The sequence below is a fragment of the Lotus japonicus genome, chromosome 5 (genome assembly GCF_012489685.1).
Source record: "Lotus japonicus ecotype B-129 chromosome 5, LjGifu_v1.2".
Taxonomy (NCBI): domain Eukaryota; kingdom Viridiplantae; phylum Streptophyta; class Magnoliopsida; order Fabales; family Fabaceae; genus Lotus; species Lotus japonicus.
In genome coordinates, this window is record NC_080045.1 from 25,074,516 (window position 1) to 25,099,353 (window position 24,838).

General features: G+C 39.7%; 2 protein-coding genes across 2 annotated transcripts; both read left to right on the forward strand.

Annotated features, from left to right (window-relative positions):
- The first annotated feature begins 5,879 nt into the window (after positions 1–5,879).
- Positions 5,880–8,304, forward strand: LOC130716592 (uncharacterized). The gene is made up of 7 exons (XM_057566566.1): positions 5,880–6,213; positions 6,368–6,421; positions 6,518–6,598; positions 6,867–6,947; positions 7,321–7,422; positions 7,508–7,946; positions 8,033–8,304. Exons 1-7 carry the CDS (start codon positions 6,111–6,113, stop codon positions 8,301–8,303), a joined length of 1,131 nt encoding a protein of 376 aa, XP_057422549.1. The 5' UTR covers positions 5,880–6,110; the 3' UTR covers position 8,304.
- A 97-nt stretch (positions 8,305–8,401) lies between these two features.
- Positions 8,402–12,141, forward strand: LOC130716591 (uncharacterized). Its single transcript, XM_057566565.1, has 3 exons — positions 8,402–8,960; positions 9,068–10,285; positions 10,374–12,141. Exons 1-3 carry the CDS (start codon positions 8,402–8,404, stop codon positions 12,038–12,040), a joined length of 3,444 nt encoding a protein of 1,147 aa, XP_057422548.1. The 3' UTR covers positions 12,041–12,141.
- The last annotated feature ends 12,697 nt before the right edge of the window (positions 12,142–24,838 follow it).

Sequence of the window (24,838 nt, forward strand, 5' to 3'; positions counted from 1 at the left end):
CAATATCAACATCATCCTCCACCTCCCTCCCATTAACATCCTTTAGAACCTCAATGAGATTCCGTTTTCTCCTCTGGTTCGCTTTTTGGTGGAAAAACCTAGTGTTTCTGTCGCCATGTTTGAGCCAAGAGGCTCTGGACCGCTGCTTCCACCACACCTCCTCTTGTTCCAATAGAGAATCTAAATCTCTTTCCGCCACATTAATCGCCATAAGCACCTCCTTGGTTTGATCTTTCCGTTGCAATTCTTGTAGGAGAGCTTGGCCATCTGAGATTTTCCTTGGTAGATCACCAAATTGTTCCTTCCCCCATCTCCCCAGCAAGCTACTCACAGATGATAACCTGTCAGGAACCTCTGTGAGAGATCGACCCCAAGTTTCTACAATCACCTCTATGCACTCTTCATTTTTCTGGAGCCATAGTTCCTCAAACCTGAACATATACTCTCTCTTGGATGGTTTCCTCTTTCTGCGATCACCGCACATAAGAAGAATCGGGCTATGATCCGAGCAGTGTCAATGAACGTGACACACCTTATTAGAAGGCCAAAGCGATTCCCACGCATCATTAACTAAAGCATAGTCCAACCTCTCTTCCACAGTACCAGGCTTTGGTCGATTGTTAGTCCATGTAAATCTTCTACCTGTAAAATCAACAACATGTAAAGCACAGTCACTGCATGCACGTGTTGCCACTTGCATGCGGCCCATATCGGGCAAATCACCACCAAGCTTATCCGCTGGGGACAAAATATCATTAAAGTCGCCAATACACAACCAAGGGATATCATCTCCTGGCCGAAAACGTTTGATCAATCCCCAAGTACGGTGTTTATTCCGATCGTTAGGGAAGCCATATACCGCAAGAACCTGCATAGGTAAACCATGATCAGGGTGAGTAATAGTAAACAAAATATGGTTAAGAGAGGAGTTCTCAACCTCAACTGTGACATCTCTGTTCCAAAGAAGGCAAAGTCCTCCAGATCGGGATTTCCCCCGACCGGCACAATGAACAGGAAAAATATTTGAGAGACCACCCATCCCTCTGTGACTCAACATTTCTGAAGTATAAAGTTTAGTTTCCGACAAGAACACCACCTCGGGACCTTTGGAATGAATGAGTTCTTGCAGAACTCGAACTGCCGGTCGGTTCCCAAGCCCCCGACAGTTCCAAGATAGAATCCTCATTGAGGTGGGCGGGACTGCTCAGCAGTCTCCGCCAATCCCAATCCAATATCAGAATTTGTCTTCTTCCAAGGGGGTGAAAACCCCGAGCTCTCACTACCCATGGCTGAAGAAGAAGCACTTGGACGTTTACGAGCAACAGACCTCCGCGGTGAATAATTATCATGAGCCTCCCTGCGAGAATTATGATTATGAAGCGAAGGATGCTTGCCATCTTGGTCTCCCCTCACAGTAATGTCCTTACGGCTAGGGGATTTTGACGACCCCTCCTTTTCCTTAAGATTCTCATCCCGGCCAGCAGGTGGAGGGTCTGTAGCACTCATCTGGCTAGTCTCCTCATCACCAACCTCAGTGGCATGGTACCTCCTATCACCCTCGGCCCTCTCATTCCTCTGGTTACGATTATCATTTCTCACCCGAGGGCGAACACGGCCATCCTCAGCCCTCAACCAGCTCCCAAACGGAGGTGGGTCACGCGGCTCCACCACACAATCCTTGGCAACATGATCAAGGTAGCCACATTGATAGCAAAAATTCTGCAACTTTTCATATTTAAAAAACACCTTGAAAGGGCTCCCTTCTTCAGGAGCTATCATCTGCCCACGACGCAGCGGCGAGTCCACCTTGACCCAAGCCCTTACTCGCATGTAACCTCCATACAGACTAGCCTCAGAGCGGTCTCGAGCTATAAAACCAGCAAAACCTTCGCCGATCGAACGAGCCACCACCTCCGTGCGACCCTCTCTCGGCATACGGTGGACTTGAATCCAGAAAGGAACCTTAGAAAATTCCACTGTGGAAGGGTCACTTCTGCCATCATAGACACCCAAAGCAATCATATGCCTATCAAAGAACCATGGCCCAGACTCAAGCACCAGATCTCTGTCTTTCTGGGTCGAAAATTTGAACGTGAATAAGTTCCTCCCTACGTTCCTGATCTCTGTACAGCCACAGGACGTCCACAGGTTGAGCATGACATCTTTGAAGGTTTGGATGCCAGCATAATGGTTAACCAGAGCCCTGCCGACAAGCCACACATTCGAATCCTCCTCTGGGCGCTTGGCTAGCTTCCGAACTTTCAGAACCACAGCTTCTTCACCTTCCAGATCGAAATCCAGGTCCCACTGTTGCGACGTCATGGCGCTGAGATGAAGTGCAGAAATAGCAAGACTCGGGTTAAAGAAAACAGACGAAAACCAGAAGAAAACCACAGTCAAGAAGCACACAGATCTACACACGTATTGATAGCAATATGTGTGAGTAAAAAAATAGTCCACTAATGATCACAACCGGCACCGAGAGACGACAACGGCACGAAATTCTCAAACGGTGGCGCTCAAGAACCGCACGTGGCCACCAAAAAACCTAAGACCTAAGAGAGCCGTCATTCTCACAACACGTAGTTCTAAATAGAATGGGGATTTGGTATGTTATTATAGTAATATGTGTTTTTCTTTAGCAATGTTAGAAGTTAAAGAACTTAATTTTTTTTATTTTGTGCCTTAAAAAGACAATAATTAGGTTTGGTCAGAACATCTCCGATTGAGTCTTTATTTTGAGATTTTAAATTAAGATACGGATCGTATTAGATCTCACCATTGGAGCACTGCTACATGGCATGAGATCTTAGCAAAAGTTAAGATCCGGGCCTTAACTCAGGTACTCTCAAAACCCGGATCTTAAATAAAATAATATTTTTTTCCTCCTTTCAATACCAGAACAAAAGTTAAAAGTAGTGTGAGAAATAAATAATATAAATATATTAGGTACCGTGGGTCCAGTCGAAAGTAAAATAAGATCTCAACCACTAGAGTGAAATGTGCATTAAGACTTTATGAGTGTCTTAAATCTTATGTGGCAGTCTAAACCCACAAAAAGTGAGTTAAATTTTAAAATAAGATTCTACCATTGGAGATGCTCTTACTTTGTATATAATTTAGTTATATTTGAGTAATGAAAACCTGAAGTTAGCTCATGTAGTTATAGTTTGGTGGATAATTAGAATGATAAGGGGAATTATATTTGGATTTGTATGAGTAACTTTTCCAGATTATTTATTTAGTTAGTTATAAAAAGGTTAAATAATTGTGTTGGCCGTATTTTTCCAAGGCCGTGAATTTGGTTGATTTTTAAAAAAAGTATGGCAAAGTGCAACTAATTTTCTTTAGGCTTAAAAGCATTTGTTGCCCCTGATGTTTCATGATTGTGCAACTGACACCCCTCATTTATTTTTGTCAATGTTTGTACCCCCAATGTTATTGAAAAGTGTAACGAGTACCCCTCTGTCACTTTGACGTTAAAAATTAACGGAAGGGGCTGATGTGGCTTTTATTTTTATTTTTTTTGGAGTTGCCACGTGGAAATAACTTTAAAATTTGAAAAAATAGGAGAAGGAGATTCGAACCCAGGCTCTGTAAGTGGCAAAACCGCACTTTACCAATTAAGCTACATAGAGAATTGATTTATTTAGTAACACAATTTTATTTATATCATTAACCCTCCTTCCCCCTCTCTCCTTCTCTTCATCTTTCACCCCCAATTTCTGGTAAAACTCCCTTTGAGTGGTTACCGATTGGGTTTCTAGGAAAGGGGTGGGGTGGGGTGGGTTGCGGTGGTGGTTGGAGGTGAGTGAGTTTCTGGTTTTTGGGGTGGGGGTGGGGTGGGATGCGGTGGTGGCCGATTGGGTGATGGCGGCGGAGTAAAGCGGCGCGACGGTGAGGCTGGGGATTGGGTTTCCAATATGGGGGTGGGGGTCGATTTGCGGTTGTGGGTTGCAGTAGGGATGAAGTGAGGTTGGGTGTGGTGGGTTTGGGGTTCGGGTGAGTTGTGGTTTGCTGGTGTGGGTGGTTCTGGGTTGCGGCGGGGATGACGTGAGGCTGGGTGTGGGTTCGATGGTATTGGGGTGTGTTCTGGATGAAGATGAGATGAATATATGAAAAGTCTGTTTGAGAAGGTTTGATTTTGCAGAAAAATGGGATCTCTGGGTTTGTTTCTGAGTTCGATTTCTGGATTTTGTTTCCAGATCTGAGAAGAGAAGCACAAATTGATGGAGCTTTGGAGGATCACTTCAAGAGAAGGTTGTGCCCTGGTTCTTCACTGTATCCGTTTGGGTATTCTGGTTCAAAATCAATCCCTTTTGAGTTTTGTAATTTGGCTTCACTCAGGTTAAATTACTGGCTGGTACCATTGTTACTATTTTTCATATGCAATAAACATCGCTGCTTTCAAATTCCACATTCTGAATCTGCAACCAGCAACCCTTTCTTCTCTGCAGTTTGAATCTCCGCACAGGTACCTCGCATTTCAACTCTCATTCTCTTGAACAGAGATCAAATCACGCTTCAACTTGTTGCAATTCTCTGATGGTTTCTGTTTTCAATTCGTTCGAATCAATCATGCTTTCGATTTTGATATTTTACACTCAGAGTTAGAGATAAACTTGCAATGTTAAGTTCTTTCAGAATTCACATTCAACTAGTTAGCTAATCAGAGTTTTTTTGTATTTGCTTTCTTGTTTCGGTTTGATTCGTAGGAAAATGGAGAGACTCAAAAAGATGAAGGGAATGAAATAGTGGGAAGTATTTGGGTTTATGTTTATCACATTTTGATGAATAAACATGATATAAATAAATCTTTGTTCATAATATTACTAATTGTTTGTGTAGCTTAACTGGTAAAGTGTGTGTTTTGCCACTTTCATGTCTTGGGTTCGAATCTCCCCCACCCCTTTTTAAGTTTCTTATTTTTATTTAATGACGTGTCATTTGAGGAAATAAAAGAAAAATAAAAAGAAAAGTCACGTCAGCCCCTCCGTTAGTTTTTTAACGTCAATTTGACGGAGGGGCATTCGCTATACTTTCTCAGAACATTGAGGGTACAAATGTTGACAAAATTAGAAGAAGGGTGTCATTTGCACGCCCCTAAAACATCAGGGGCACAAAATGCATTTAAGCTGTAACATCAAGATAACTTGCATTTTAATTTTCTGTAAGTACAATGTGTGTGGTCATTATGTTTCGTTTCTTTATCCGTTACATCAATCTTTGAGTTTTTGATTGTATAATTTGTTCACTTGATTGACCTATGACCTAATGGTGCATTAAATGCTATGCACCTTTACTTGTAACATCAAGATAACTTGCATTTTAATTTTCTGTAAGTACAATGTGTGTGGTCATTATGTTTCGTTTCTTTATCCGTTACATCAATCTTTGAGTTTTTGATTGTATAATTTGTTCACTTGATTGACCTATGACCTAATGGTGCATTAAATGCTATGCACCTTTGTTTGAATTTTATTGGTTAGCATTATAAATATTATTTTTTTTTGGTACTTTTTTTAAGATGTATTTATTGCTATGCATTTAATGACCCTAACTACTATTGCACTGACTTTGTACTTTTATACATTAGTAAGTATTATAATGGAATTAAGTAATAATTTTAGGTTGTTTACCCAGGCTCTGCAGACACTTGGACTTAGTTTGGTAGTCAACTATTTCATATAATCATCACAAGTCCCATTCAGAAAGGCCAAATCTAAAGCTAGCTGTATTGATGTGTTCATATTAAAAAAATCAACCGAAATTTTGTTTTGGATTAATTTATCTAATAATATTTATTTATATACCCTCTATATATATGATAAGGTTTGAAGCAAGCTCATTTTCATTCTACAATCTTCTTGCTTCTTTGTATGCTACAATCTTCATGAGTCCTTCAAAGTATATGTTCTAATTACTTATCCTTGCCATTTACCCAGGTGACGCGTTAGTTCCTTATATTCATAATCAATATTTAAGCTAGGATCATGGGTGGCTACAGGTTTGGTGTTACCGATTTATGAAGTGAGAACTTACGAAAAAATTTAATCTAAGTTGTTAGTAGACATGAGTTTATTTGTTACTCCTGGTAATAAATATTATCTATGATTCTTAGTTGCAGGTACTTCAGGAGTGTACATTGGTTGGAAAATGATTCTATAAGCTACCATTTTGTATCTATAAACACCATGGCTTATCCTTTTAGAGGTTAGTAATATAGTTTGTTTTTCGCGTTCTACATGCTCAGTGTTTTATTTGATGTGTACATATTTGTGCATCTTAGATATTATTTTGCTATATATGCATATTGAAATTAATGTTAATTAAATGTTCAAGTGATTTATATTTAACCATGTCGTAGATATTACGAATGAAAGTCAATTCTCAAGTTGTGTTCAAGGGCGCAGTAGTTGTGGTATGATCTTATACTTCAATTTTGTATTTTGTATTTAACTATTCGTAATTACCTGGGTGTTTTTATTAGGCTATTAACCTTGCATTATATGAACAGGATCGAATGTGACAGGAGGAGAAAACATTTGTAGTGTAGCAGATTCTAATCCAGTAGGGCCACATGTAGTTAGTGGTACAAGTAAGTGAAATCATAAGCACAAATTTGTTTATACTTTTTTATTGAAATCTTATTAAATTTGAATATGATGTTAATTTTAATATATGTGTTATAGTTATTTTAGTGTTTTGTTAGGTTTAGAATAAGTTGTAGTTTATTAGTATTTTTTTGGCGTAAGTTTCCTTAGTTAAATATTTTAATAGGTAGAAGTAAATATTCGTAGTTGGATAAACTATGCTCGTCTTCTGTGATGTTTAATTTTTTTTTTTTTGAAATTGTTGTGTTATAGAAATTTTGGGGAAGAGGTCAAATCGTGGACGTGCAATACGAAAGCCCAATTTGCAACGAGCAAAGAGGAGGATCACAATGAGTTAGTGTTTTTAATTTTATATTTAGCTTTCACATATAAGCGCATGGAAGAAGTACTATGGAAACTTTTCTGGTGGTAAATAATTTGAGTTTTAATGGATTAATTTAGTAATATTCTAATGGATTAGTTGGTGGTAAATAATTTGAGTTTTTTTTTTCTGTCAATGGTATTGATTAATATATTCTTTTATGTTTATACTTTTATTGATTATGGATGCATAGCATTGTAGGATTTTTGTTAGTTAACGTTGTATTTTTTATGATATTTTTAATATTTTTTTGATTTATATTAGTTTTCGATGGTTTAACTTTAGGTTTTCTTACTCATTTTGCGTATAAAACTAATATTTTTAAATTTCAATTTTTTTGTTCAGTGAGTGAGTGTAATGAAGAGTCTGGCTCGCGGCCAATGACGCAGGGAGTGCAGCCAAAATTTGACAACCGTAATTTGCTCTTTGATGTGGCTGAGTTTCAATGTAAGAGTTAGGACGACTACATTCGGTAATTTTTAAATTTTTCTTGTCTTATGATAAAAGATTAATGCAGAGTACATTTTTTCAGCCTATATTGATCTAGGTGATATGAATATGGCATGTAAGTATTGTGGAGCTATCCTTTGGTATCACGAGAGATCTGTAAAAGCTCAAAAATCCGCTTCGCCGGATTTCTCCATATGTTGTATGAAGGGAAAAGTTATGCTACCCTATTTGGCAGATTGTCCCGAATTACTGTCTAACTTACTGAGGAATACTGATACAAGGAGTCGTCATTTTCTGGATAATATCAGGTCTTACAATAGCATGTTTGCATTCACATCTATTGGTGGCAAAGTGGATTGTGGTTTGAATGATGGTCGTGGCCCTCCGCAATTTGTTATTAGTGGACAAAATTATCACCGTATTGGTAGCTTAGTTCCAACTGAAGGTGACAACCCCAAATTTGCTCAGTTATACATATATGATACAAAAAACGAAGTTCAGAATAGAATGAGTCATTTCAGGTAATTGTTATTTTTTATTATTTATTTAGGAGGTATTTATGTTGATATGTGTTTGATAGTATTTTCCTATCTTTGTGAAATTGTAGTGATTCTTGTGGCAAATGTACACTTGAAAGCAATTTAGTGGTGGATTTGATTAGAATGATTGATGAGCATAATGTTTTAGCCAAATCTTTTAGAAGGGTACGAGATCATGTTGAATCACATGATTCCACTGAAGTTGCATTAAGGTTGTTTAGGAGTCGTGTGTATGACTCTAACACATACAATCTCCCAAGTGTAGATGAAGTTGCAGCATTAATTGTTGGTGACTTTGATAGTTCTGATTGTGGACGTGTATTATACTTCGATCAATAAGTGGTAAGTTAGAAAGGATTTATGAGACGCATTCATGTTTTCTCCCCTTACAATATCCATTGCTGTTTCCATATGGGGAAGAAGGCTTTTCAGAAAAAATGGGTTTTGGTGGCATTAAATATGACAATGCTATTTACAAGCGGGAGAATATGTCTCTATGTGAATGGGTAGCGTTTAGACTTCATGAAAGGCAATTTGAGTGCAAGAGGATATTATTGTCTCGAAGATTGTTGCAACAATTTGTGGTTGATTGCTACTCTATGATTGAAGCAAATAGACTATTTTATATTAGGTACAATCAGGACTCCATTCGCAAGGATTTTCTTGCTGGGCTTGAGGATGCTATTACCCGTGGTGATACTAATTCTTCAACAATTAGTTCTAGAATTATACTCCCATCATCTTTTACTGGCGGAAGACGGTACATGTTTGAAAATTGTCAGGATGCTATGGCTATTTCTGGGACTTATGGTTATCCGGACCTGTTTCTTACAATGACGTGCAATCCGAAATGGCCTGAGATTGAGCGGCATGTTGTAGGTTATTTGTTGTCTGCATATGATCGGCCAGATATTGTATGCCGAGTCTTTCGTATGAAACTAGATCAACTCATGACAGATTTGAAGAAAGGTGAATTCTTTGGGAAGGCCATGGCTGGTAAGTATTTTTGGCTAAAAGTTTTGGCAATACAATTTGCTGTAGTTGTAACACAGTAACCAAATGGTTTTTGCTTAATATGATCTAATTACTTTATTTATATGTAGGTATGTACACCATTGAATTTCAGAAGAGAGGTTTACCGCATGCGCATATTCTCTTATGGTTGAGTGCTGAGTATAAACTAAATTCCATTGCTATGATAGACTCGGTTATATGTGCTGAGGTACCAGACCCTAAACTATATCCTTCATTGTTTGAATGTGTTTCTAATTATATGGTTCATGGGCCTTGTGGATTAAGCAGAAGAGAATCTCCTTGCATGAAAAATGGGCGATGTGCAAAATTTTTCCCAAAAAAATATGCTGATGTCACAACATTTGATAGTGATGGGTATCCGGTGTATAGAAGGAGGAATACTGGTGTTTCTACCAATAGGAGGGGGGTTGATTTAGACAATGGGTTTGTTGTTCCGTATAACCCCAAACTTTTGATGAAATACCAAGCACACATCAATATTGAGTATTGCAACAAATCAAACTCTATAAAATACCTCTTCAAATATATAAACAAGGGAGTGGATAGGGTCACATTGTCTATGTCATCTGGTAGAACTACACAAGATAAACCAGTGGAAGATGATGAGATCAAGCAATACTTTGATTGCAGGTATTTGTCGCCGTGTGAAGCGGTGTGGAGAATCTTTCAATATGATATCCATCATAAATGGCCGCCTGTTCAGAAGCTCACATATCATTTGCCTAGGAAGCAAGTTGTGTTGTTTAAGGAAAATGAAGCAATTGAGGATGTACTTAGGAGGAATATAGTTAAGAATAGCATGTTCTTAGTGTGGATGGATGCAAATTGTAAGTATGTACATGGTAGACAGTTGACATATGTTGAGTTTCCAGAATTATTTGTTTATGATCCAAAGAGCAAGTCATGGCATCCAAGGAAACAAGGTGAATCTATTGGTCGAATGAGTTTCGTCCCGCCTGGCACAGGTGAGTTGTACTACTTGAGAATGTTGTTGAATGTACAAAGGGGATGTACGAAGTATGAAGATTTGAGATCAGTGAACAATAATGTACATGATACTTTTAGAGGTGCATGTGAGGCTTTGGGATTGTTGAAAGATGATCGGGAATTTATTGATGGTATACTTGATGTGGCTACATTGGCTGGTGGGGCTTACACGAGAGCCTTGTTTGTTTCATTCCTTTTGCCAAATTCCATGTGTAATCCATTGCATGTATGGAATGAGACTTGGCATGTTTTGGCTGATGGAATTGCTTGTGATTTGCAAAGAAAGCATAACAATAGAGGTATGTGTTTATAGTGTTAACATTAGTAAGATTTTATTCGTTATCATATAATTGCTATTGTTGAATTATTATTTTAATTATTGTGTAGAGTTGGTAATTTCGGATGAACAATTGAAAGATTTATGCTTAATGGAGATAGAGAAAGTGTTGATGATGAATGGGAAATCACTTAAAGATTTTTCCAATATGCCCCAGGTTGAGCAAAGTACTCTAAACCAATATGGTAATGTTCTACTATTCAATGAGTTGAACTTTGACATTGCCGAGATGAATCGATTGCATGCTGATTACTTTCACAAGTTAAATAGTTGTCGAGTTGAAGTGTATGAGGAATTAATTTCTGCAGTATATAAGGGTGATGGTGGGTTTTTCTTTGTCAATGGACATGGTGGTACGGGGAAAACATTCTTGTGGAAAACTTTAACTTTTAGGTTAAGATCAGAAAAAAAAATCATACTCAATGTTGCTTCAAGTGGCATAGCTTCTCTCTTACTTCCAGGTGGTCGGACTGCACATTCTCTTTTTTGCATTCCTCTAAATGTTAATGAGGATTCAGTATGTGGAATCGTTCAAGGTAGTCCAAAAGCTGAATTACTTCAGTCAACCAGTCTTATTATTTGGGATGAAGCACCAATGGTTAGTAGATATGCTTTCGAGACATTAGATAGGACATTGAGAGATATCAAGAGATTCATTACTCCTGGTAGTTGTGATAAACCATTTGGTGGCAAAGTTGTTGTTTTAGGTGGTGATTTTAGACAAATTCTACCTGTCATCCCTAAAGGTAGTAGAGCAGAGATTGTCATGGCTACTATAAACTCATCTAGATTGTGGAGATTTTGCAAGGTGCTGACACTATCACAAAACATGCGTTTGCTTTCTAATCCAAATGCTTCAAATGTTGATGATACTAGAGAATTTTCCAAGTGGGTGCTAGATGTTGGAGATGGTAACTTGGGAGAGTATAATGATGGTGAATCTGTGATTAGAGTGCCAAATGAAACATTGATTCTCCAGTCTTCTAATCCTGTGAGTGACATTGTATCCTCAATGTATCCAAATATCCAACAAAATGTTGGTTGTGTGCAGTATTTTCAAGACAAGGCTATACTTGCTCCAACTTTGGATGCTGTTGATATTGTTAATCGATACACGTTGTCTTTATTCAATGCCAAGGAGAGGACTTATTTAAGCTCTGATTCAATATGGGGTGTTGATGAAGAGGTTACCATTGAAGCGGATTGGCTTACAACTGAATTTCTTAATGATATCAAATGCTCAGGTATTCCCGACCATAAGTTGGTTCTCAAAGAAGGTTCTCATGTTATGCTAATGCGAAATCTAGATATATCTGCTGGTTTGTGCAATGGCACTAGATTGATTGTTACACATCTTCGACCAAATGTTGTTGGAGGGACTATTATTTCTGGCACTCATGCTGGAAAGCAAACCTTTATTGGTAGAATGAATTTGATACCCACTGACCAGAACATACCAATTAGGTTCCAAAGAAGACAATTTCCTCTTCTTTTGTCGTTCGCTATGACTATTAACAAAAGGCAAGGTCAGACATTGTCACATGTTGGTGTTTATTTGCCAAGTCCTGTTTTTTCACATGGGCAATTGTACGTTGCTGTTTCTCGTGTAAAGACAAGAGCAGGTCTCAAGATTATTGTATGCAATGAGGATATTACAAAAAGAGATGTGACAAAAAATATTGTGTATAAGGAGGTTTTTCAAAGAATCTATAGTTAAATTTGGAGGTTAATTATTATGTTGTTGTTGTTTGTTTTTTTAAAGACATTGTTGCAGATTACAATATAATGTCAGATGTAAAAAAGCTATTCATGTTAGTATATTTAGTTTTTGGTGTAGTTGTTGTTTGGATTAATTATCATTTAAATCATCTGAAACAACTAGCAATGAGAAGGATAAAATGTCTACGTTTGATTACGAATGTAATGTGTCTACGTTTTTTTTTTTGATAAGCTGTAATGTGTCTACGTGTATTTATGGTTCAGGAGATTAATTGATAAGTTTTGGAAAATAAAGCTTGAAAGGATTATTTTTTGTAAAAAAAAGTCTTAAAGGAATTAATTGTTTGTCCGAGGATGTTGAGCTATAAGATCCTCTGCGGAACACATTTTGTGTTAGTTTTTACTCTGCGGAACACATTTTGTATGTCTTTTACCTATGTTTAGTTTATAGCACCGTCGACATTTTGAGGTTAGCGGTGATTTTAACCATAAAATGTTTGTGTAAGTTAATTACATATGATTAATTAAATATGATAAATTGTAAAATTGCGCGTCCGTGCATTGCACGGACACGGGTTAATATCCTAGTGTACAACTCAATTGAAATTTTGTTATAAATACAGCAAAAAACAAAAAAAAATCCTTTGTATTATATACATTAAACTAAACTAAAAACTTATCTATTTCCTACTGTAACAAAAAAAACTGAAAACTTATCAATAAAATTTTGGCTTAATTCCACTTTGAGCCCCCTGATGTTTTCAAAATGTGCGATTGACACCCCCCGTGTTTAAAACGTGCGGTCAGGGCCCCTAACGTTACAGAAACGTTAACTTTGGACCCTTCCGTCCACTTCCGTTAGTTGACCAAACGGAAATGCTGACGTGGGACCCTTTAATTAATAAAAAAATTCATTTTTCTAATAAAACATATTAAAACATGATAATATTTTTTTTAATTTTGGTAAATTAACCTAAATCCCTTTCAACCTTAATTTAACCCCAATTTGAACCCTAATCCAATCTGACCCATTCCCAATTTCATATCAATTGCTTCTTCTTCTTCAACAAATGCACAATCTTCATTTGCTGTGTTAATTTGCAGGCCAGAGAGGAAATGTGCAAGGAAAGAAGGAGGAGGATCGGAGATGAAGAGTAGGAGATGATGTGATGATTTGGAAGAGAAAAATTATGATGATGATAAATTCTGGAAAAGCTTCATGATGAAGATGAAGGAGTAGGAGATGGTGGGAAGGGAAAATAGTGAAGAGGGAAAATAGGAGATTTGGGAAGGGAAAAACTTTCATATTTGGGAAGATGGTCGGCGGCGAAGCTGGATGGGGCGCCGACGAGGCCGCACCACCACCACTACTGCACCACCAATTCTTCTACCTCCTACTCCTCTTCCATCGCACCACCACAACTACCGCACCACCAACCCACTGTAAGATCAAGTTTTGATCTAGTAGTACAACTCTATGTTTTGATGATTACAAGTTAACCTTTTGATATGAACAATTGTGGTACTCTAACGTGTTTTTCTGAGTGTGCTATTTACAGGCTCTGACCTTAACTCAATCTCACACAAATCAGAAGCACTGTGTATAAAGGGTAACCCAAGCAACGCTTTCGCATTCACCATGTTCAGTATGAACAGTGGAAAAGCTTCAGAAGTTCTGAAGCTATACAAACTCTGATGTGGACTCAGTCGCTAGAAGCTCTGAAGATCCAGAAGTTCTGATAACCAAGAAACACTGAAGGTTCAGATGTTCTGATGGTGTAGAAGACTCTGAAGATCCAGAAGCTGAATAGTGGAAACTCTGAAGTCCAGAAGCAAGAAACTCTGAAGGCCATGTTCTTCCCTCTGAGTTCAGAATCAGAAGATACAATGGTCAGAGGATCTGTGCTTTCCCTCTGACTCTGATCAACCGGCTTCACAAGTTCCAATATGAAGTATTCCCCTGATCAGAAGTCTCCTAGGTTAAAAGGTCAAGTCGCTATCCAAGTACAAAAGCAAGTGTACCTTCCTGACGACCTACCTAACGTTCTCAGCCACAGCAGAAGCTGGATTTTCCAGAACTGCCCTCCAACGGTAGCATTTCCCATGCAACGCTCAACCCTAATCCTTGGAGTATATATAGAGGCTGAAGATTGAAAAAAGCGGCTAGAAGAAAGAAACACACATACGCGCAAGACATATTCAAAATATTCTAAGCTTTCTTTCATCTGAAATTCATTGTGTTTACTATTAGCTTTTTAGAAGCAAATCTCTTGTAAACAATTCTTTGATAAACAGTTTGTTTAGTTCCTTTAGGAGATCAAGGTTGATCGGATCCTAGAGAAGACTAAGAGAGTGAATCTTAGTGTGAGCTAAGTCAGTGTAATTGTTAGTCACTTGTAGGTTTCAAGTGCAGTTGTAACTCTTACCTGATTAGTGGATTGCCTTCATTCTAAGAAGGAAGAAATCACCTTAACGGGTGGACTGGAGTAGCTTGAGTGATTTATCAAGTGAACCAGGATAAAATCCTTGTGTGCTTTTCTATCTCTTATCTTTAGCACTTAAGTTCTCGAAAGATTTGTCAAAATCTTTAAGGTGGAAGTTTTGTTCTGAAAACGTTATTCAAACCCCCCCTTTCTACCGTTTTTCATACCTTCAATTGGTATCAGAGCACAAGTTCTGATTACCACACCTAACAGTGTTCAGTGATCCGGGCCGGTGTGAAAAACAATGGCTGCCACCACCAGTGAAACTCAAAGAGATGGTTACAACGCAAAGCCTCCTATGTTCGATGGTCAAAGGTTCGAATATTGGAAAGATAGACTGGAAAGTTTCTTTCTGGGTTTCGATGCAGATCTCTGGGATATTATTGTGGATGGCTATGAGCGTCCAGTTGATGCAGATGGCAAGAAGATCCCAAGGTCAGAGATGACTGCAGATCAAAAGAAGCTGTACTCACAACATCACAAAGCAAGAGCAATTCTTCTAAGTGCTATTTCCTATGAGGAGTACCAGAAGATTACAGATCGTGAGTTTGCTAAAGGCATTTTTGAATCTCTGAAGATGTCTCATGAAGGAAACAAGAAAGTCAAAGAATCAAAGGCATTGTCTTTGATCCAAAAGTATGAATCCTTCATCATGGAGCCAAATGAGTCCATTGAAGAAATGTTCTCCAGATTTCAATTGCTTGTAGCTGGCATACGACCTCTCAACAAGAGCTACACAACAAAAGATCATGTCATAAGGGTCATCAGGTGTCTTCCTGAAAGTTGGATGCCTTTGGTGACTTCAATAGAGCTCACGAGAGACGTTGAGAATATGAGTTTAGAAGAACTCATCAGCATTTTGAAATGTCATGAGCTGAAACGCTCAGAGATGCAAGATCTGAGGAAAAAGTCCATAGCCTTGAAATCCAAATCTGAAAAGGCTAAGGTTGAGAAGTCAAAGGCTCTTCAAGCTGAAGAAGAAGAATCTGAAGAAGCATCAGAAGATTCTGATGAAGATGAGCTGACTCTGATCTCCAAGAGACTCAACCGCATCTGGAAGCACAGGCAGAGCAAGTTCAAAGGCTCTGGAAAGGCAAAAGGAAAGTATGAGTCCTCAGGCCAGAAGAAGTCTTCAATCAAGGAAGTCACTTGCTTTGAGTGCAAAGAATCAGGGCACTACAAAAGTGACTGTCCAAAATTGAAGAAGGACAAGAAGCCAAAGAAGCACTTCAAGACCAAGAAGAGTCTGATGGTGACATTTGATGAATCAGAGTCAGAGGATGTTGACTCTGATGGTGAAGTCCAAGGACTCATGGCCATTGTCAAAGACAAAGGAGCAGAGTCAAAGGAAGCTGTTGACTCTGACTCAGAATCAGAAGGAGATCCTAACTCAGACGATGAAAATGAGGTATTCTCTTCTTTCTCTACCTCTGAACTGAAACATGCTTTGTCTGATATCATGGATAAGTATAACTCTTTATTGTCTAAGCATAAAAAGTTGAAAAAGAACTTATCTGCTGTTTCCAAGACTCCTTCTGAACATGAGAAAATTATTTCTGATTTGAAAAATGAAAATCATGCTTTGGTAAATTCTAACTCTGTGCTTAAGAACCAGATTGCTAAGTTAGAAGAAATTGTTGCCTGTGATGCCTCTGATTGTAGAAATGAATCTAAGTATGAAAAGTCTTTTCAAAGATTCCTAGCTAAAAGCGTGGATAGAAGCTTAATGGCTTCAATGATCTATGGCGTAAGCAGAAATGGAATGCATGGCATTGGCTATTCTAAACCAATTAGAAATGAGCCTTCTGTGTCTAAAGCTAAATCCTTGTATGAATGCTTTGTTCCCTCTGGTACCATATTGCCTGATCCTGTACCTGCTAAAATTGCTAAAAACCCTCTTAAAAAGGGATCTTTCTCTATGACTAAATATCATGCAAATATTCCTTTAAAATATTATGTTGAGACACCCAAGGTGATCAGAACCTCTGGGGTAACTAACAAAAGAGGACCCAGAAAGTGGGTACCTAAGGACAAGATTATCTATGTTGCAGATATCCTTGATAGCTCCACTGAAACACCAATCATGGTATCTGGACAGTGGATGCTCGCGTCACATGACGGGAGAAAAGCGTATGTTTCGAGAGCTGAAACTTAAGCCTGGAGGCGAAGTTGGCTTCGGAGGAAATGAAAAGGGTAAAATTGTTGGTACTGGTACTATTTGTGTAGATAGTAGTCCATGCATTGATAATGTTTTATTGGTAGACGGCTTAACACATAACTTATTGTCTATAAGTCAATTAGCTGACAAGGGTTATGATGTTATATTCAATCAAAAGTCCTGCCGGGCTGTAAGTCAGATCGATGGCTCTGTTCTGTTTAACAGCAAGAGGAAGAACAACATTTATAAGATCAGATTATCTGAGTTGGAGGCTCAGAAAGTGAAGTGCCTTCTGTCTGTTAATGAAGAGCAGTGGGTATGGCATAGACGGTTAGGGCATGCCAGTATGAGAAAGATTTCTCAGCTGAGCAAGCTAAACCTTGTCAGGGGCTTACCCAATCTGAAGTTCGCTTCAGACGCTCTTTGTGAAGCATGTCAGAAAGGCAAATTCACAAAAGTCCCTTTCAAGGCAAAGAATGTTGTCTCAACCTCAAGGCCGTTAGAACTTCTGCATATCGACCTGTTTGGACCAGTGAAAACTGAGTCTATAGGTGGCAAGAGATATGGGATGGTTATCGTTGATGACTATAGCCGCTGGACATGGGTAAAGTTTCTAACCCGCAAGGATGAGTCTCATGCAGTGTTCTCTACCTTCATTGCTCAAGTGCAAAACGAGAAGGCTTGTAGGATTGTGCGTGTCAGAAGTGACCATGGTGGAGAGTTTGAGAATGACAAGTTTGAGAGTCTGTTTGATTCCTATGGAATGGCACATGATTTCTCTTGTCCCAGAACTCCCCAACAAAATGGTGTTGTTGAGAGGAAGAACAGAACTCTTCAGGAGATGGCTAGAACCATGCTCCAAGAAACTGGCATGGCTAAGCACTTTTGGGCAGAGGCAGTAAATACAGCATGTTACATTCAGAACAGAATCTCTGTGAGACCAATTCTGAATAAGACTCCTTATGAATTGTGGAAGAACATAAAACCCAACATTTCTTATTTTCATCCTTTTGGCTGTGTTTGTTATGTTCTCAATACTAAGGATAGATTGCATAAATTTGATGCTAAGTCTTCCAAGTGTCTATTACTTGGTTACTCTGATAGATCTAAAGGTTTTAGATTTTATAATACTGATGCTAAGACTATTGAAGAATCTATTCATGTTAGATTTGATGATAAGCTTGACTCTGACCAGTCAAAGCTAGTTGAAAAGTTTGCAGATTTAAGCATTAATGTTTCTGACAAAGGCAAAGCTCCAGAGGAAGTTGAGCCAGAGGAAGATGAACCAGAGGAAGAAGCTGGTCCCTCTAACTCACAAACTCTGAAGAAGAGCAGAATCACTGCAGCTCACCCTAAGGAATTGATTCTGGGCAACAAAGATGAACCAGTCAGAACCAGATCTGCCTTCAGACCCTCTGAAGAGACCTTGCTGAGTCTGAAAGGATTGGTGTCCTTAATTGAACCCAAGTCCATAGATGAAGCTCTTCAGGACAAGGATTGGATTCTGGCCATGGAAGAAGAATTAAATCAATTCTCCAAGAACGATGTTTGGAGCTTAGTGAAGAGGCCTGAGAATGTCCATGTTATTGGAACGAAATGGGTATTCAGAAACAAGCTAAATGAGAAAGGAGATGTAGTCAGAAACAAGGCAAGGCTAGTTGCTCAAGGCTACAGCCAGCAGGAAGGAATAGACTACACTGAAACATTTGCTCCGGTAGCAAGACTGGAGGCAATCAGACTGTTGATCTCCTTCTCAGTAAATCACAACATAGTTCTACATCAGATGGACGTAAAGAGTGCCTTCCTAAATGGTTATATCTCAGAGGAAGTCTATGTTCATCAACCCCCAGGTTTTGAAGATGAAAAGAAACCAGACCATGTGTTCAAATTGAAGAAATCACTCTACGGTCTGAAGCAAGCTCCCAGAGCATGGTATGAGAGACTTAGCTCATTCCTTCTGGAGAATGAGTTTGTAAGGGGTAAAGTAGATACAACTCTTTTTTGCAAGACTTATAAAGATGATATCTTAATTGTGCAAATTTATGTTGATGATATTATATTTGGTTCTGCTAATCAATCTCTATGCAAAGAATTTTCTGAGATGATGCAGGCTGAATTTGAGATGAGTATGATGGGAGAATTAAAGTACTTTCTGGGAATACAAGTTGATCAAACACCAGAAGGAACATATATCCATCAGAGCAAGTACACTAAAGAACTTCTGAAGAAGTTCAATATGCTGGAATCTACAGTGGCCAAGACTCCAATGCATCCTACATGCATTTTGGAGAAAGAAGATAAAAGTGGTAAAGTATGTCAGAAGCTCTATCGTGGAATGATAGGTTCACTTCTATACTTAACTGCATCTAGGCCAGACATATTATTTAGTGTTCACTTATGTGCTCGTTTCCAATCAGATCCAAGGGAAACCCACTTAACTGCTGTTAAGAGGATCCTAAGGTATCTGAAAGGCACCACTAACCTTGGCTTGATGTATAAGAAAACATCAGAGTATAAGCTTTCAGGTTATTGTGATGCTGATTATGCTGGAGATAGAACAGAGAGAAAAAGTACTTCTGGAAATTGTCAATTTCTGGGAAGCAATCTTGTCTCATGGGCAAGCAAGAGGCAATCAACCATTGCACTATCAACTGCAGAGGCAGAATATATCTCAGCAGCAATATGCAGCACTCAGATGCTCTGGATGAAACATCAGCTGGAGGATTATCAGATCCTTGAGAGCAATATCCCAATCTATTGTGATAACACTGCTGCAATCTCATTGAGTAAGAATCCTATCTTGCATTCAAGGGCAAAGCACATTGAGGTAAAGTATCACTTTATTAGAGATTATGTACAGAAGGGCGTACTTCTTCTGAAGTTTGTTGATACTGACCATCAATGGGCAGATATCTTTACAAAGCCCTTAGCAGAGGATAGATTTAATTTTATTCTGAAAAATCTAAACATGGACTTTTGTCAAGAGTGAAGATGGATCAGAACCTCTGACTATGATACTTCTTGATCAGAAGATGTCTAGTCCAGAAGGTAACTCAATCAGAGTGTGTGTGCCCACTGGTACTGACTCTGAAGCTGAGACAACAACACGTGTGTCAGAATTTCTGATGCATAATTCCTTGTGCCCGTGTGACAGTCTGTTATGATTGCGTGTATATATGCTTATCTCCTGTGTGTGATTGTGTATTTTACTGTTACTATCTATCTTTAATTTTCAACCGTTGATCTTAAAGTGCTTTTTGAATCAACAACGGTTATTTGATAAAACCCACTATACACACACGTTCTCGTTCACTTCCGGTTTTCACTCTCGCACTCTCTGCTTTTCAAAACCGCCTCTTTCTTGATTTCTCTCTCGATCTCTCTTCATCCTTCAAACTTCATCTTCTACCTCAAACCTTCAACCTCTTCAAAATGGTGAGACAAACCAGAAGATCTACTGCAGATGCACCTCAGTTCCCTCACATGGTAGTTGGTTTGGCAACGGGTCAAAGGGGCTCTGAGAACCCGGCACAAGAACAAGTTCAAGCTCAAGAGCAGATTGTTCCAATTGCAGAACGGGGCTGTGCCGTTCACTGTGTATTTGCTCCTGAGGAACTCCAAGTCCTGGCAGAATGGAGATTCGACCTCGACAACCTGGCTGCAAATGGGTTTGATCTTCGTCCTGAAGTCCAAGCTCAAGGTTGGGGAAACTACTTCAACCGACTTCGAGGACCGGTGTATGAGAAGTTGGTCAAGGAATTCTGGAAGCACGCCGACTGCGATGATACTCAAGTGGTATCTCATATTCTTGGCAGGAAGATCATCATCACGGAGAAGTCATTCGTGAATCTGCTAGGTGCAGACACTGCTTATGGGTTTCGATTCCAATTCACTGAGTCGAAGCTGAAACCCAGCACCAAAGACAAAACCAACCAGGCCCTGTACACCACTTTCAAACCGGGCAAGACAAGTTACAAGGTGATGGACCTTCACCCCAAACTCAGGATCTGGCACAAGATCCTGCTCAACTGCATCAATCAGAGACCGAAGGGCAGTTCCCCAGATTACATCAACTTCAACCAGAAGGCGATGCTGTTTTTCATTCAAGACAAGAGGAAGATCTGCCTTCCCTACTTCCTGTTCTCCTACTTGAAGGAGTGTATCCGGAAGTCTAGGACTACTGCCTCAATCAAGTCAGCAATCAAGTATATCCCCTTTGGGAGACTGCTGTCTGATCTCTTCATTGAGAGTGGCCTCATTCAAGACCTGATCAATGCTGGTTGCACAGAGGACTTGAGCACAATTGTCAGCGATGTCTTCACTGCCAACTCTCTGAAGAAGATGGGTTTGGTCCAGAAGAAGATTGCTCCTGCTCATGAAGACACATTTTCTGAGATCAGAAGCAGACGGATGCCTCTGAATGACTACCCACTGTGGACTCAAGCAGACAATCCTGAAGCCATCAGATGCTATGTTGAAGACCTCAGGGCTCAAGGATTCGAGATTGATCTTGATGATTTCTTCAGCAGACTGCCGCCAGCTCCAGAGTTTCCTTCTCCTCCCAAGAAGAAAGCTCATAGGAAGATGGTTCTGGAAGAATCCTCTGAAGAATCTGATGTCCCTCTGGTCAAGAAGACAAAGAGAAAGTCTGATGATGGTGATGATAGTGATAGTGAGGATGGTCCTCCAAAGAAGAAGCAGAAGAAGGTCAGAATCGTGGTGAAGCCTACTCGGGTGGAACCAGCTGCTGCAGTGGTCAGAAGGACTGAACCTCCTGCCAGAGTGACTCGATCATCAGCACATTCAAGTAAGCCTGCACTTGCTTCTGATGATGATTTGAATTTATTTGATGCACTTCCTATTTCTGCCTTGCTTCAACACTCCTCAAATCCCCTCACTCCTATTCCTGAATCCCAACCAGCCGCACAAACCACCTCTCCACCACATTCCCCACGATCCTCCTTCTTTCAACCTTCTCCTACTGAAGCACCTCTCTGGAATTTGCTTCAGAACCAACCCTCTAGGTCAGAAGATCCAACCTCTCTCATTACCATTCCATACGACCCATTATCTTCTGAACCCATCATCCATGACCAACCCGAGCCAAACCAAACAGAACCACAACCCAGAACGTCTGATCACTCTGTTCCCAGAGCATCAGAACGTCCTGCTGTCAGAACCACGGATACAGACTCTTCAACAGCCTTTACACCTGTATCCTTTCCAACCAATGTTGCTGATTCTTCTCCCTCCAATAACTCTGAATCTATTAGAAAATTCATGGAGGTTAGAAAAGAAAAGGTGTCTACCTTAGAGGAATATTACCTTACTTGTCCAAGCCCTAGGAGATATCCTGGCCCTAGACCTGAACGTCTAGTTGACCCAGATGAACCTATCTTGGCCAATCCCTTACAAGAGGCAGACCCTTTGGTTCAACAAGCTCACCCTGTCCCTGACCACCAAGAGCCCATTCAACCAGACCCTGAACCCGAACAATCAGTGTCTAACCAATCCTCGGTTAGATCACCTCACCCTCTGGTTGAAACTTCAGACCCTCACCTTGGAACCTCTGAACCCAATGCTCCCATGATTAACATTGGTTCTCCACAAGGTGCCTCTGAAGCTCATAGCAGCAATCACCCAGCCTCTCCTGCACCCAACCTCTCCATAATTCCCTATACTCACCTTCAACCCACATCTCTCTCTGAGTGCATCAATATCTTCTATCATGAAGCCTCCTTGAGGCTCCGCAATGTGCACGGTCAGACTGATCTCAGTGAGAATGCTGAAAATGTGGCTGATGAGTGGAACGATCTGAGCACTTGGCTAGTGGCTCAGTTTCCAATTATGATGCAGCTCCTGCATGCAGAGGGCAGTCAGAGCATTGAGGCTGCAACGCAAAGGTTTGCTAGAAGGGTGGCTCTTCATGAACTAGAACAGAGAAATAAGCTTCTTGAAGCTATTGAAGAAGCCAAGAGAAAGAAAGAACAAGCAGAAGAAGCTGCACGTCAGGCCGCAGCTCAAGCTGAACAAGCCAGACTTGAGGCAGAGCGACTTGAAGCTGAGGCTGAAGCCCTTAGATGCCAAGCACTTGCACCAGTTGTGTTTACTCCTGCTGCTTCTGCTTCCATTCCAGATCCTCAAGCTGCTCAGAATGTTCCTTCCAGTTCTACTCAGACAAGCTCATCCAGACTCGACATCATGGAACAACGTCTTGACACTCATGAATCCATGCTGATTGAGATGAAGCACATGATGATGGAACTTCTGCGACGCACTGACAAACCTTAGTTTTAGGATCTCTTCTTTTTCTTCTTTTTCGTTACCTTTGTTTTCCTTTGTTAAACTCTGTTTCATTTTATTTATTTATTCTCTTTTGTTCGTTTGTGATTATATATGCATATATATATATATATATTTGTGTCACATATGTTTGCAAAACTCGTTTTATTCATAATCTTTCTGTGTTTACATCATACATTTCTTCCCTAAGAAGTCTAGAATGGAGGATCTCTCCTCATTCTTCTGCACTCCTGGCGCTGCTCTGACCTATCCTTCTCCAGACGATCCAGTACATGCTGGATGTTGCTGAGCCTGTTCTTCAGCTCATCCCTCTCCAGAATCTCTTCTGAAGTCTTGAGCTTCTCTTCCAAACTCTCTTTCTCTTCAAGCAGCTTGAGTTCAAGCCGGCTGAGTTCTTGCACCTCCTCCACGAAGGCAAGAAATTCCTTCAGGTCTCTCTCCAACTCTGGACGCAGGTCCTCTTCCAGCAGTGTCCGTGTTAGCTCCGCGATGGTCGTTGTACCCTCTGGATGCCTAATGTTCAGGAACAAGTCCTCTTCAAAGGCCTTCTTCCTCAGCTCTTCTAGTGCTACGTTGTATGATGCCATTTTTTTTACTGAAAATTATTCGAGGTGTGAAGCTTACCTTTCTCTCCAACGCTTTTTATAGGCTTCACTTTCTCTCTGAAAGTTAATGCTCTTACAGTTTCTCGAGGTTAAGTTCTTGGTAACTGACCCTTCTATTTACTCACTTGACCGGTGGTAAACGTTCATCCCTTGCATTAACTCTTCTATTTATTTTCGCCTAACTCTGATTCTTACATCGTTTTCATTTTCTTTTAAACTTAGACCTTCTCTAAGGGGGAGTACCTTGTACTTCAAGCTAAGTTTTTCACACCCCAAGCTTTTTGCTTATGACAAAAAGGGGGAGTAAACCCAGTTTTTGATGTGTAAGATGTGTTAGTGTGATTTATTTTTCTTTTGGAGAATTTAAGAGTTCCACCTTCATGACCATAGATGTGTCACTGGGCAAATACAAGGAATACATTTCACTTCTTCTGAAGTGATTCTATTTGACTCTGATACCACTTATCGTTGACTCTGAATATTTATGCGCTCTGATTATTCTATTTCATCTATGTCATGCACCTTCACTCTGAACTCTTATATTTTTTAGCTCAGAATCTAGACTTTACTAACGTTTTCATCAAGTATTAGATTCAGGGGGAGCTAAGCTCAGAATCAAGCAGTGACTTGAATTCAGAATGAGCAAGATAAACTATTCACATCAGGATAAGTCTTATTCTATATCTCTAAACTCTGAGTGAATTCAGTTTAATGTTTAAGAATTGTTCATCAAAAATCTTAGTTTTGTCATCATCAAAAAGGGGGAGATTGTAAGATCAAGTTTTGATCTAGTAGTACAACTCTATGTTTTGATGATTACAAGTTAACCTTTTGATATGAACAATTGTGGTACTCTAACGTGTTTTTCTGAGTGTGCTATTTACAGGCTCTGACCTTAACTCAATCTCACACAAATCAGAAGCACTGTGTATAAAGGGTAACCCAAGCAACGCTTTCGCATTCACCATGTTCAGTATGAACAGTGGAAAAGCTTCAGAAGTTCTGAAGCTATACAAACTCTGATGTGGACTCAGTCGCTAGAAGCTCTGAAGATCCAGAAGTTCTGATAACCAAGAAACACTGAAGGTTTAGATGTTCTGATGGTGTAGAAGACTCTGAAGATCCAGAAGCTGAATAGTGGAAACTCTGAAGTCCAGAAGCAAGAAACTCTGAAGGCCATGTTCTTCCCTCTGAGTTCAGAATCAGAAGATACAATGGTCAGAGGATCTGTGCTTTCCCTCTGACTC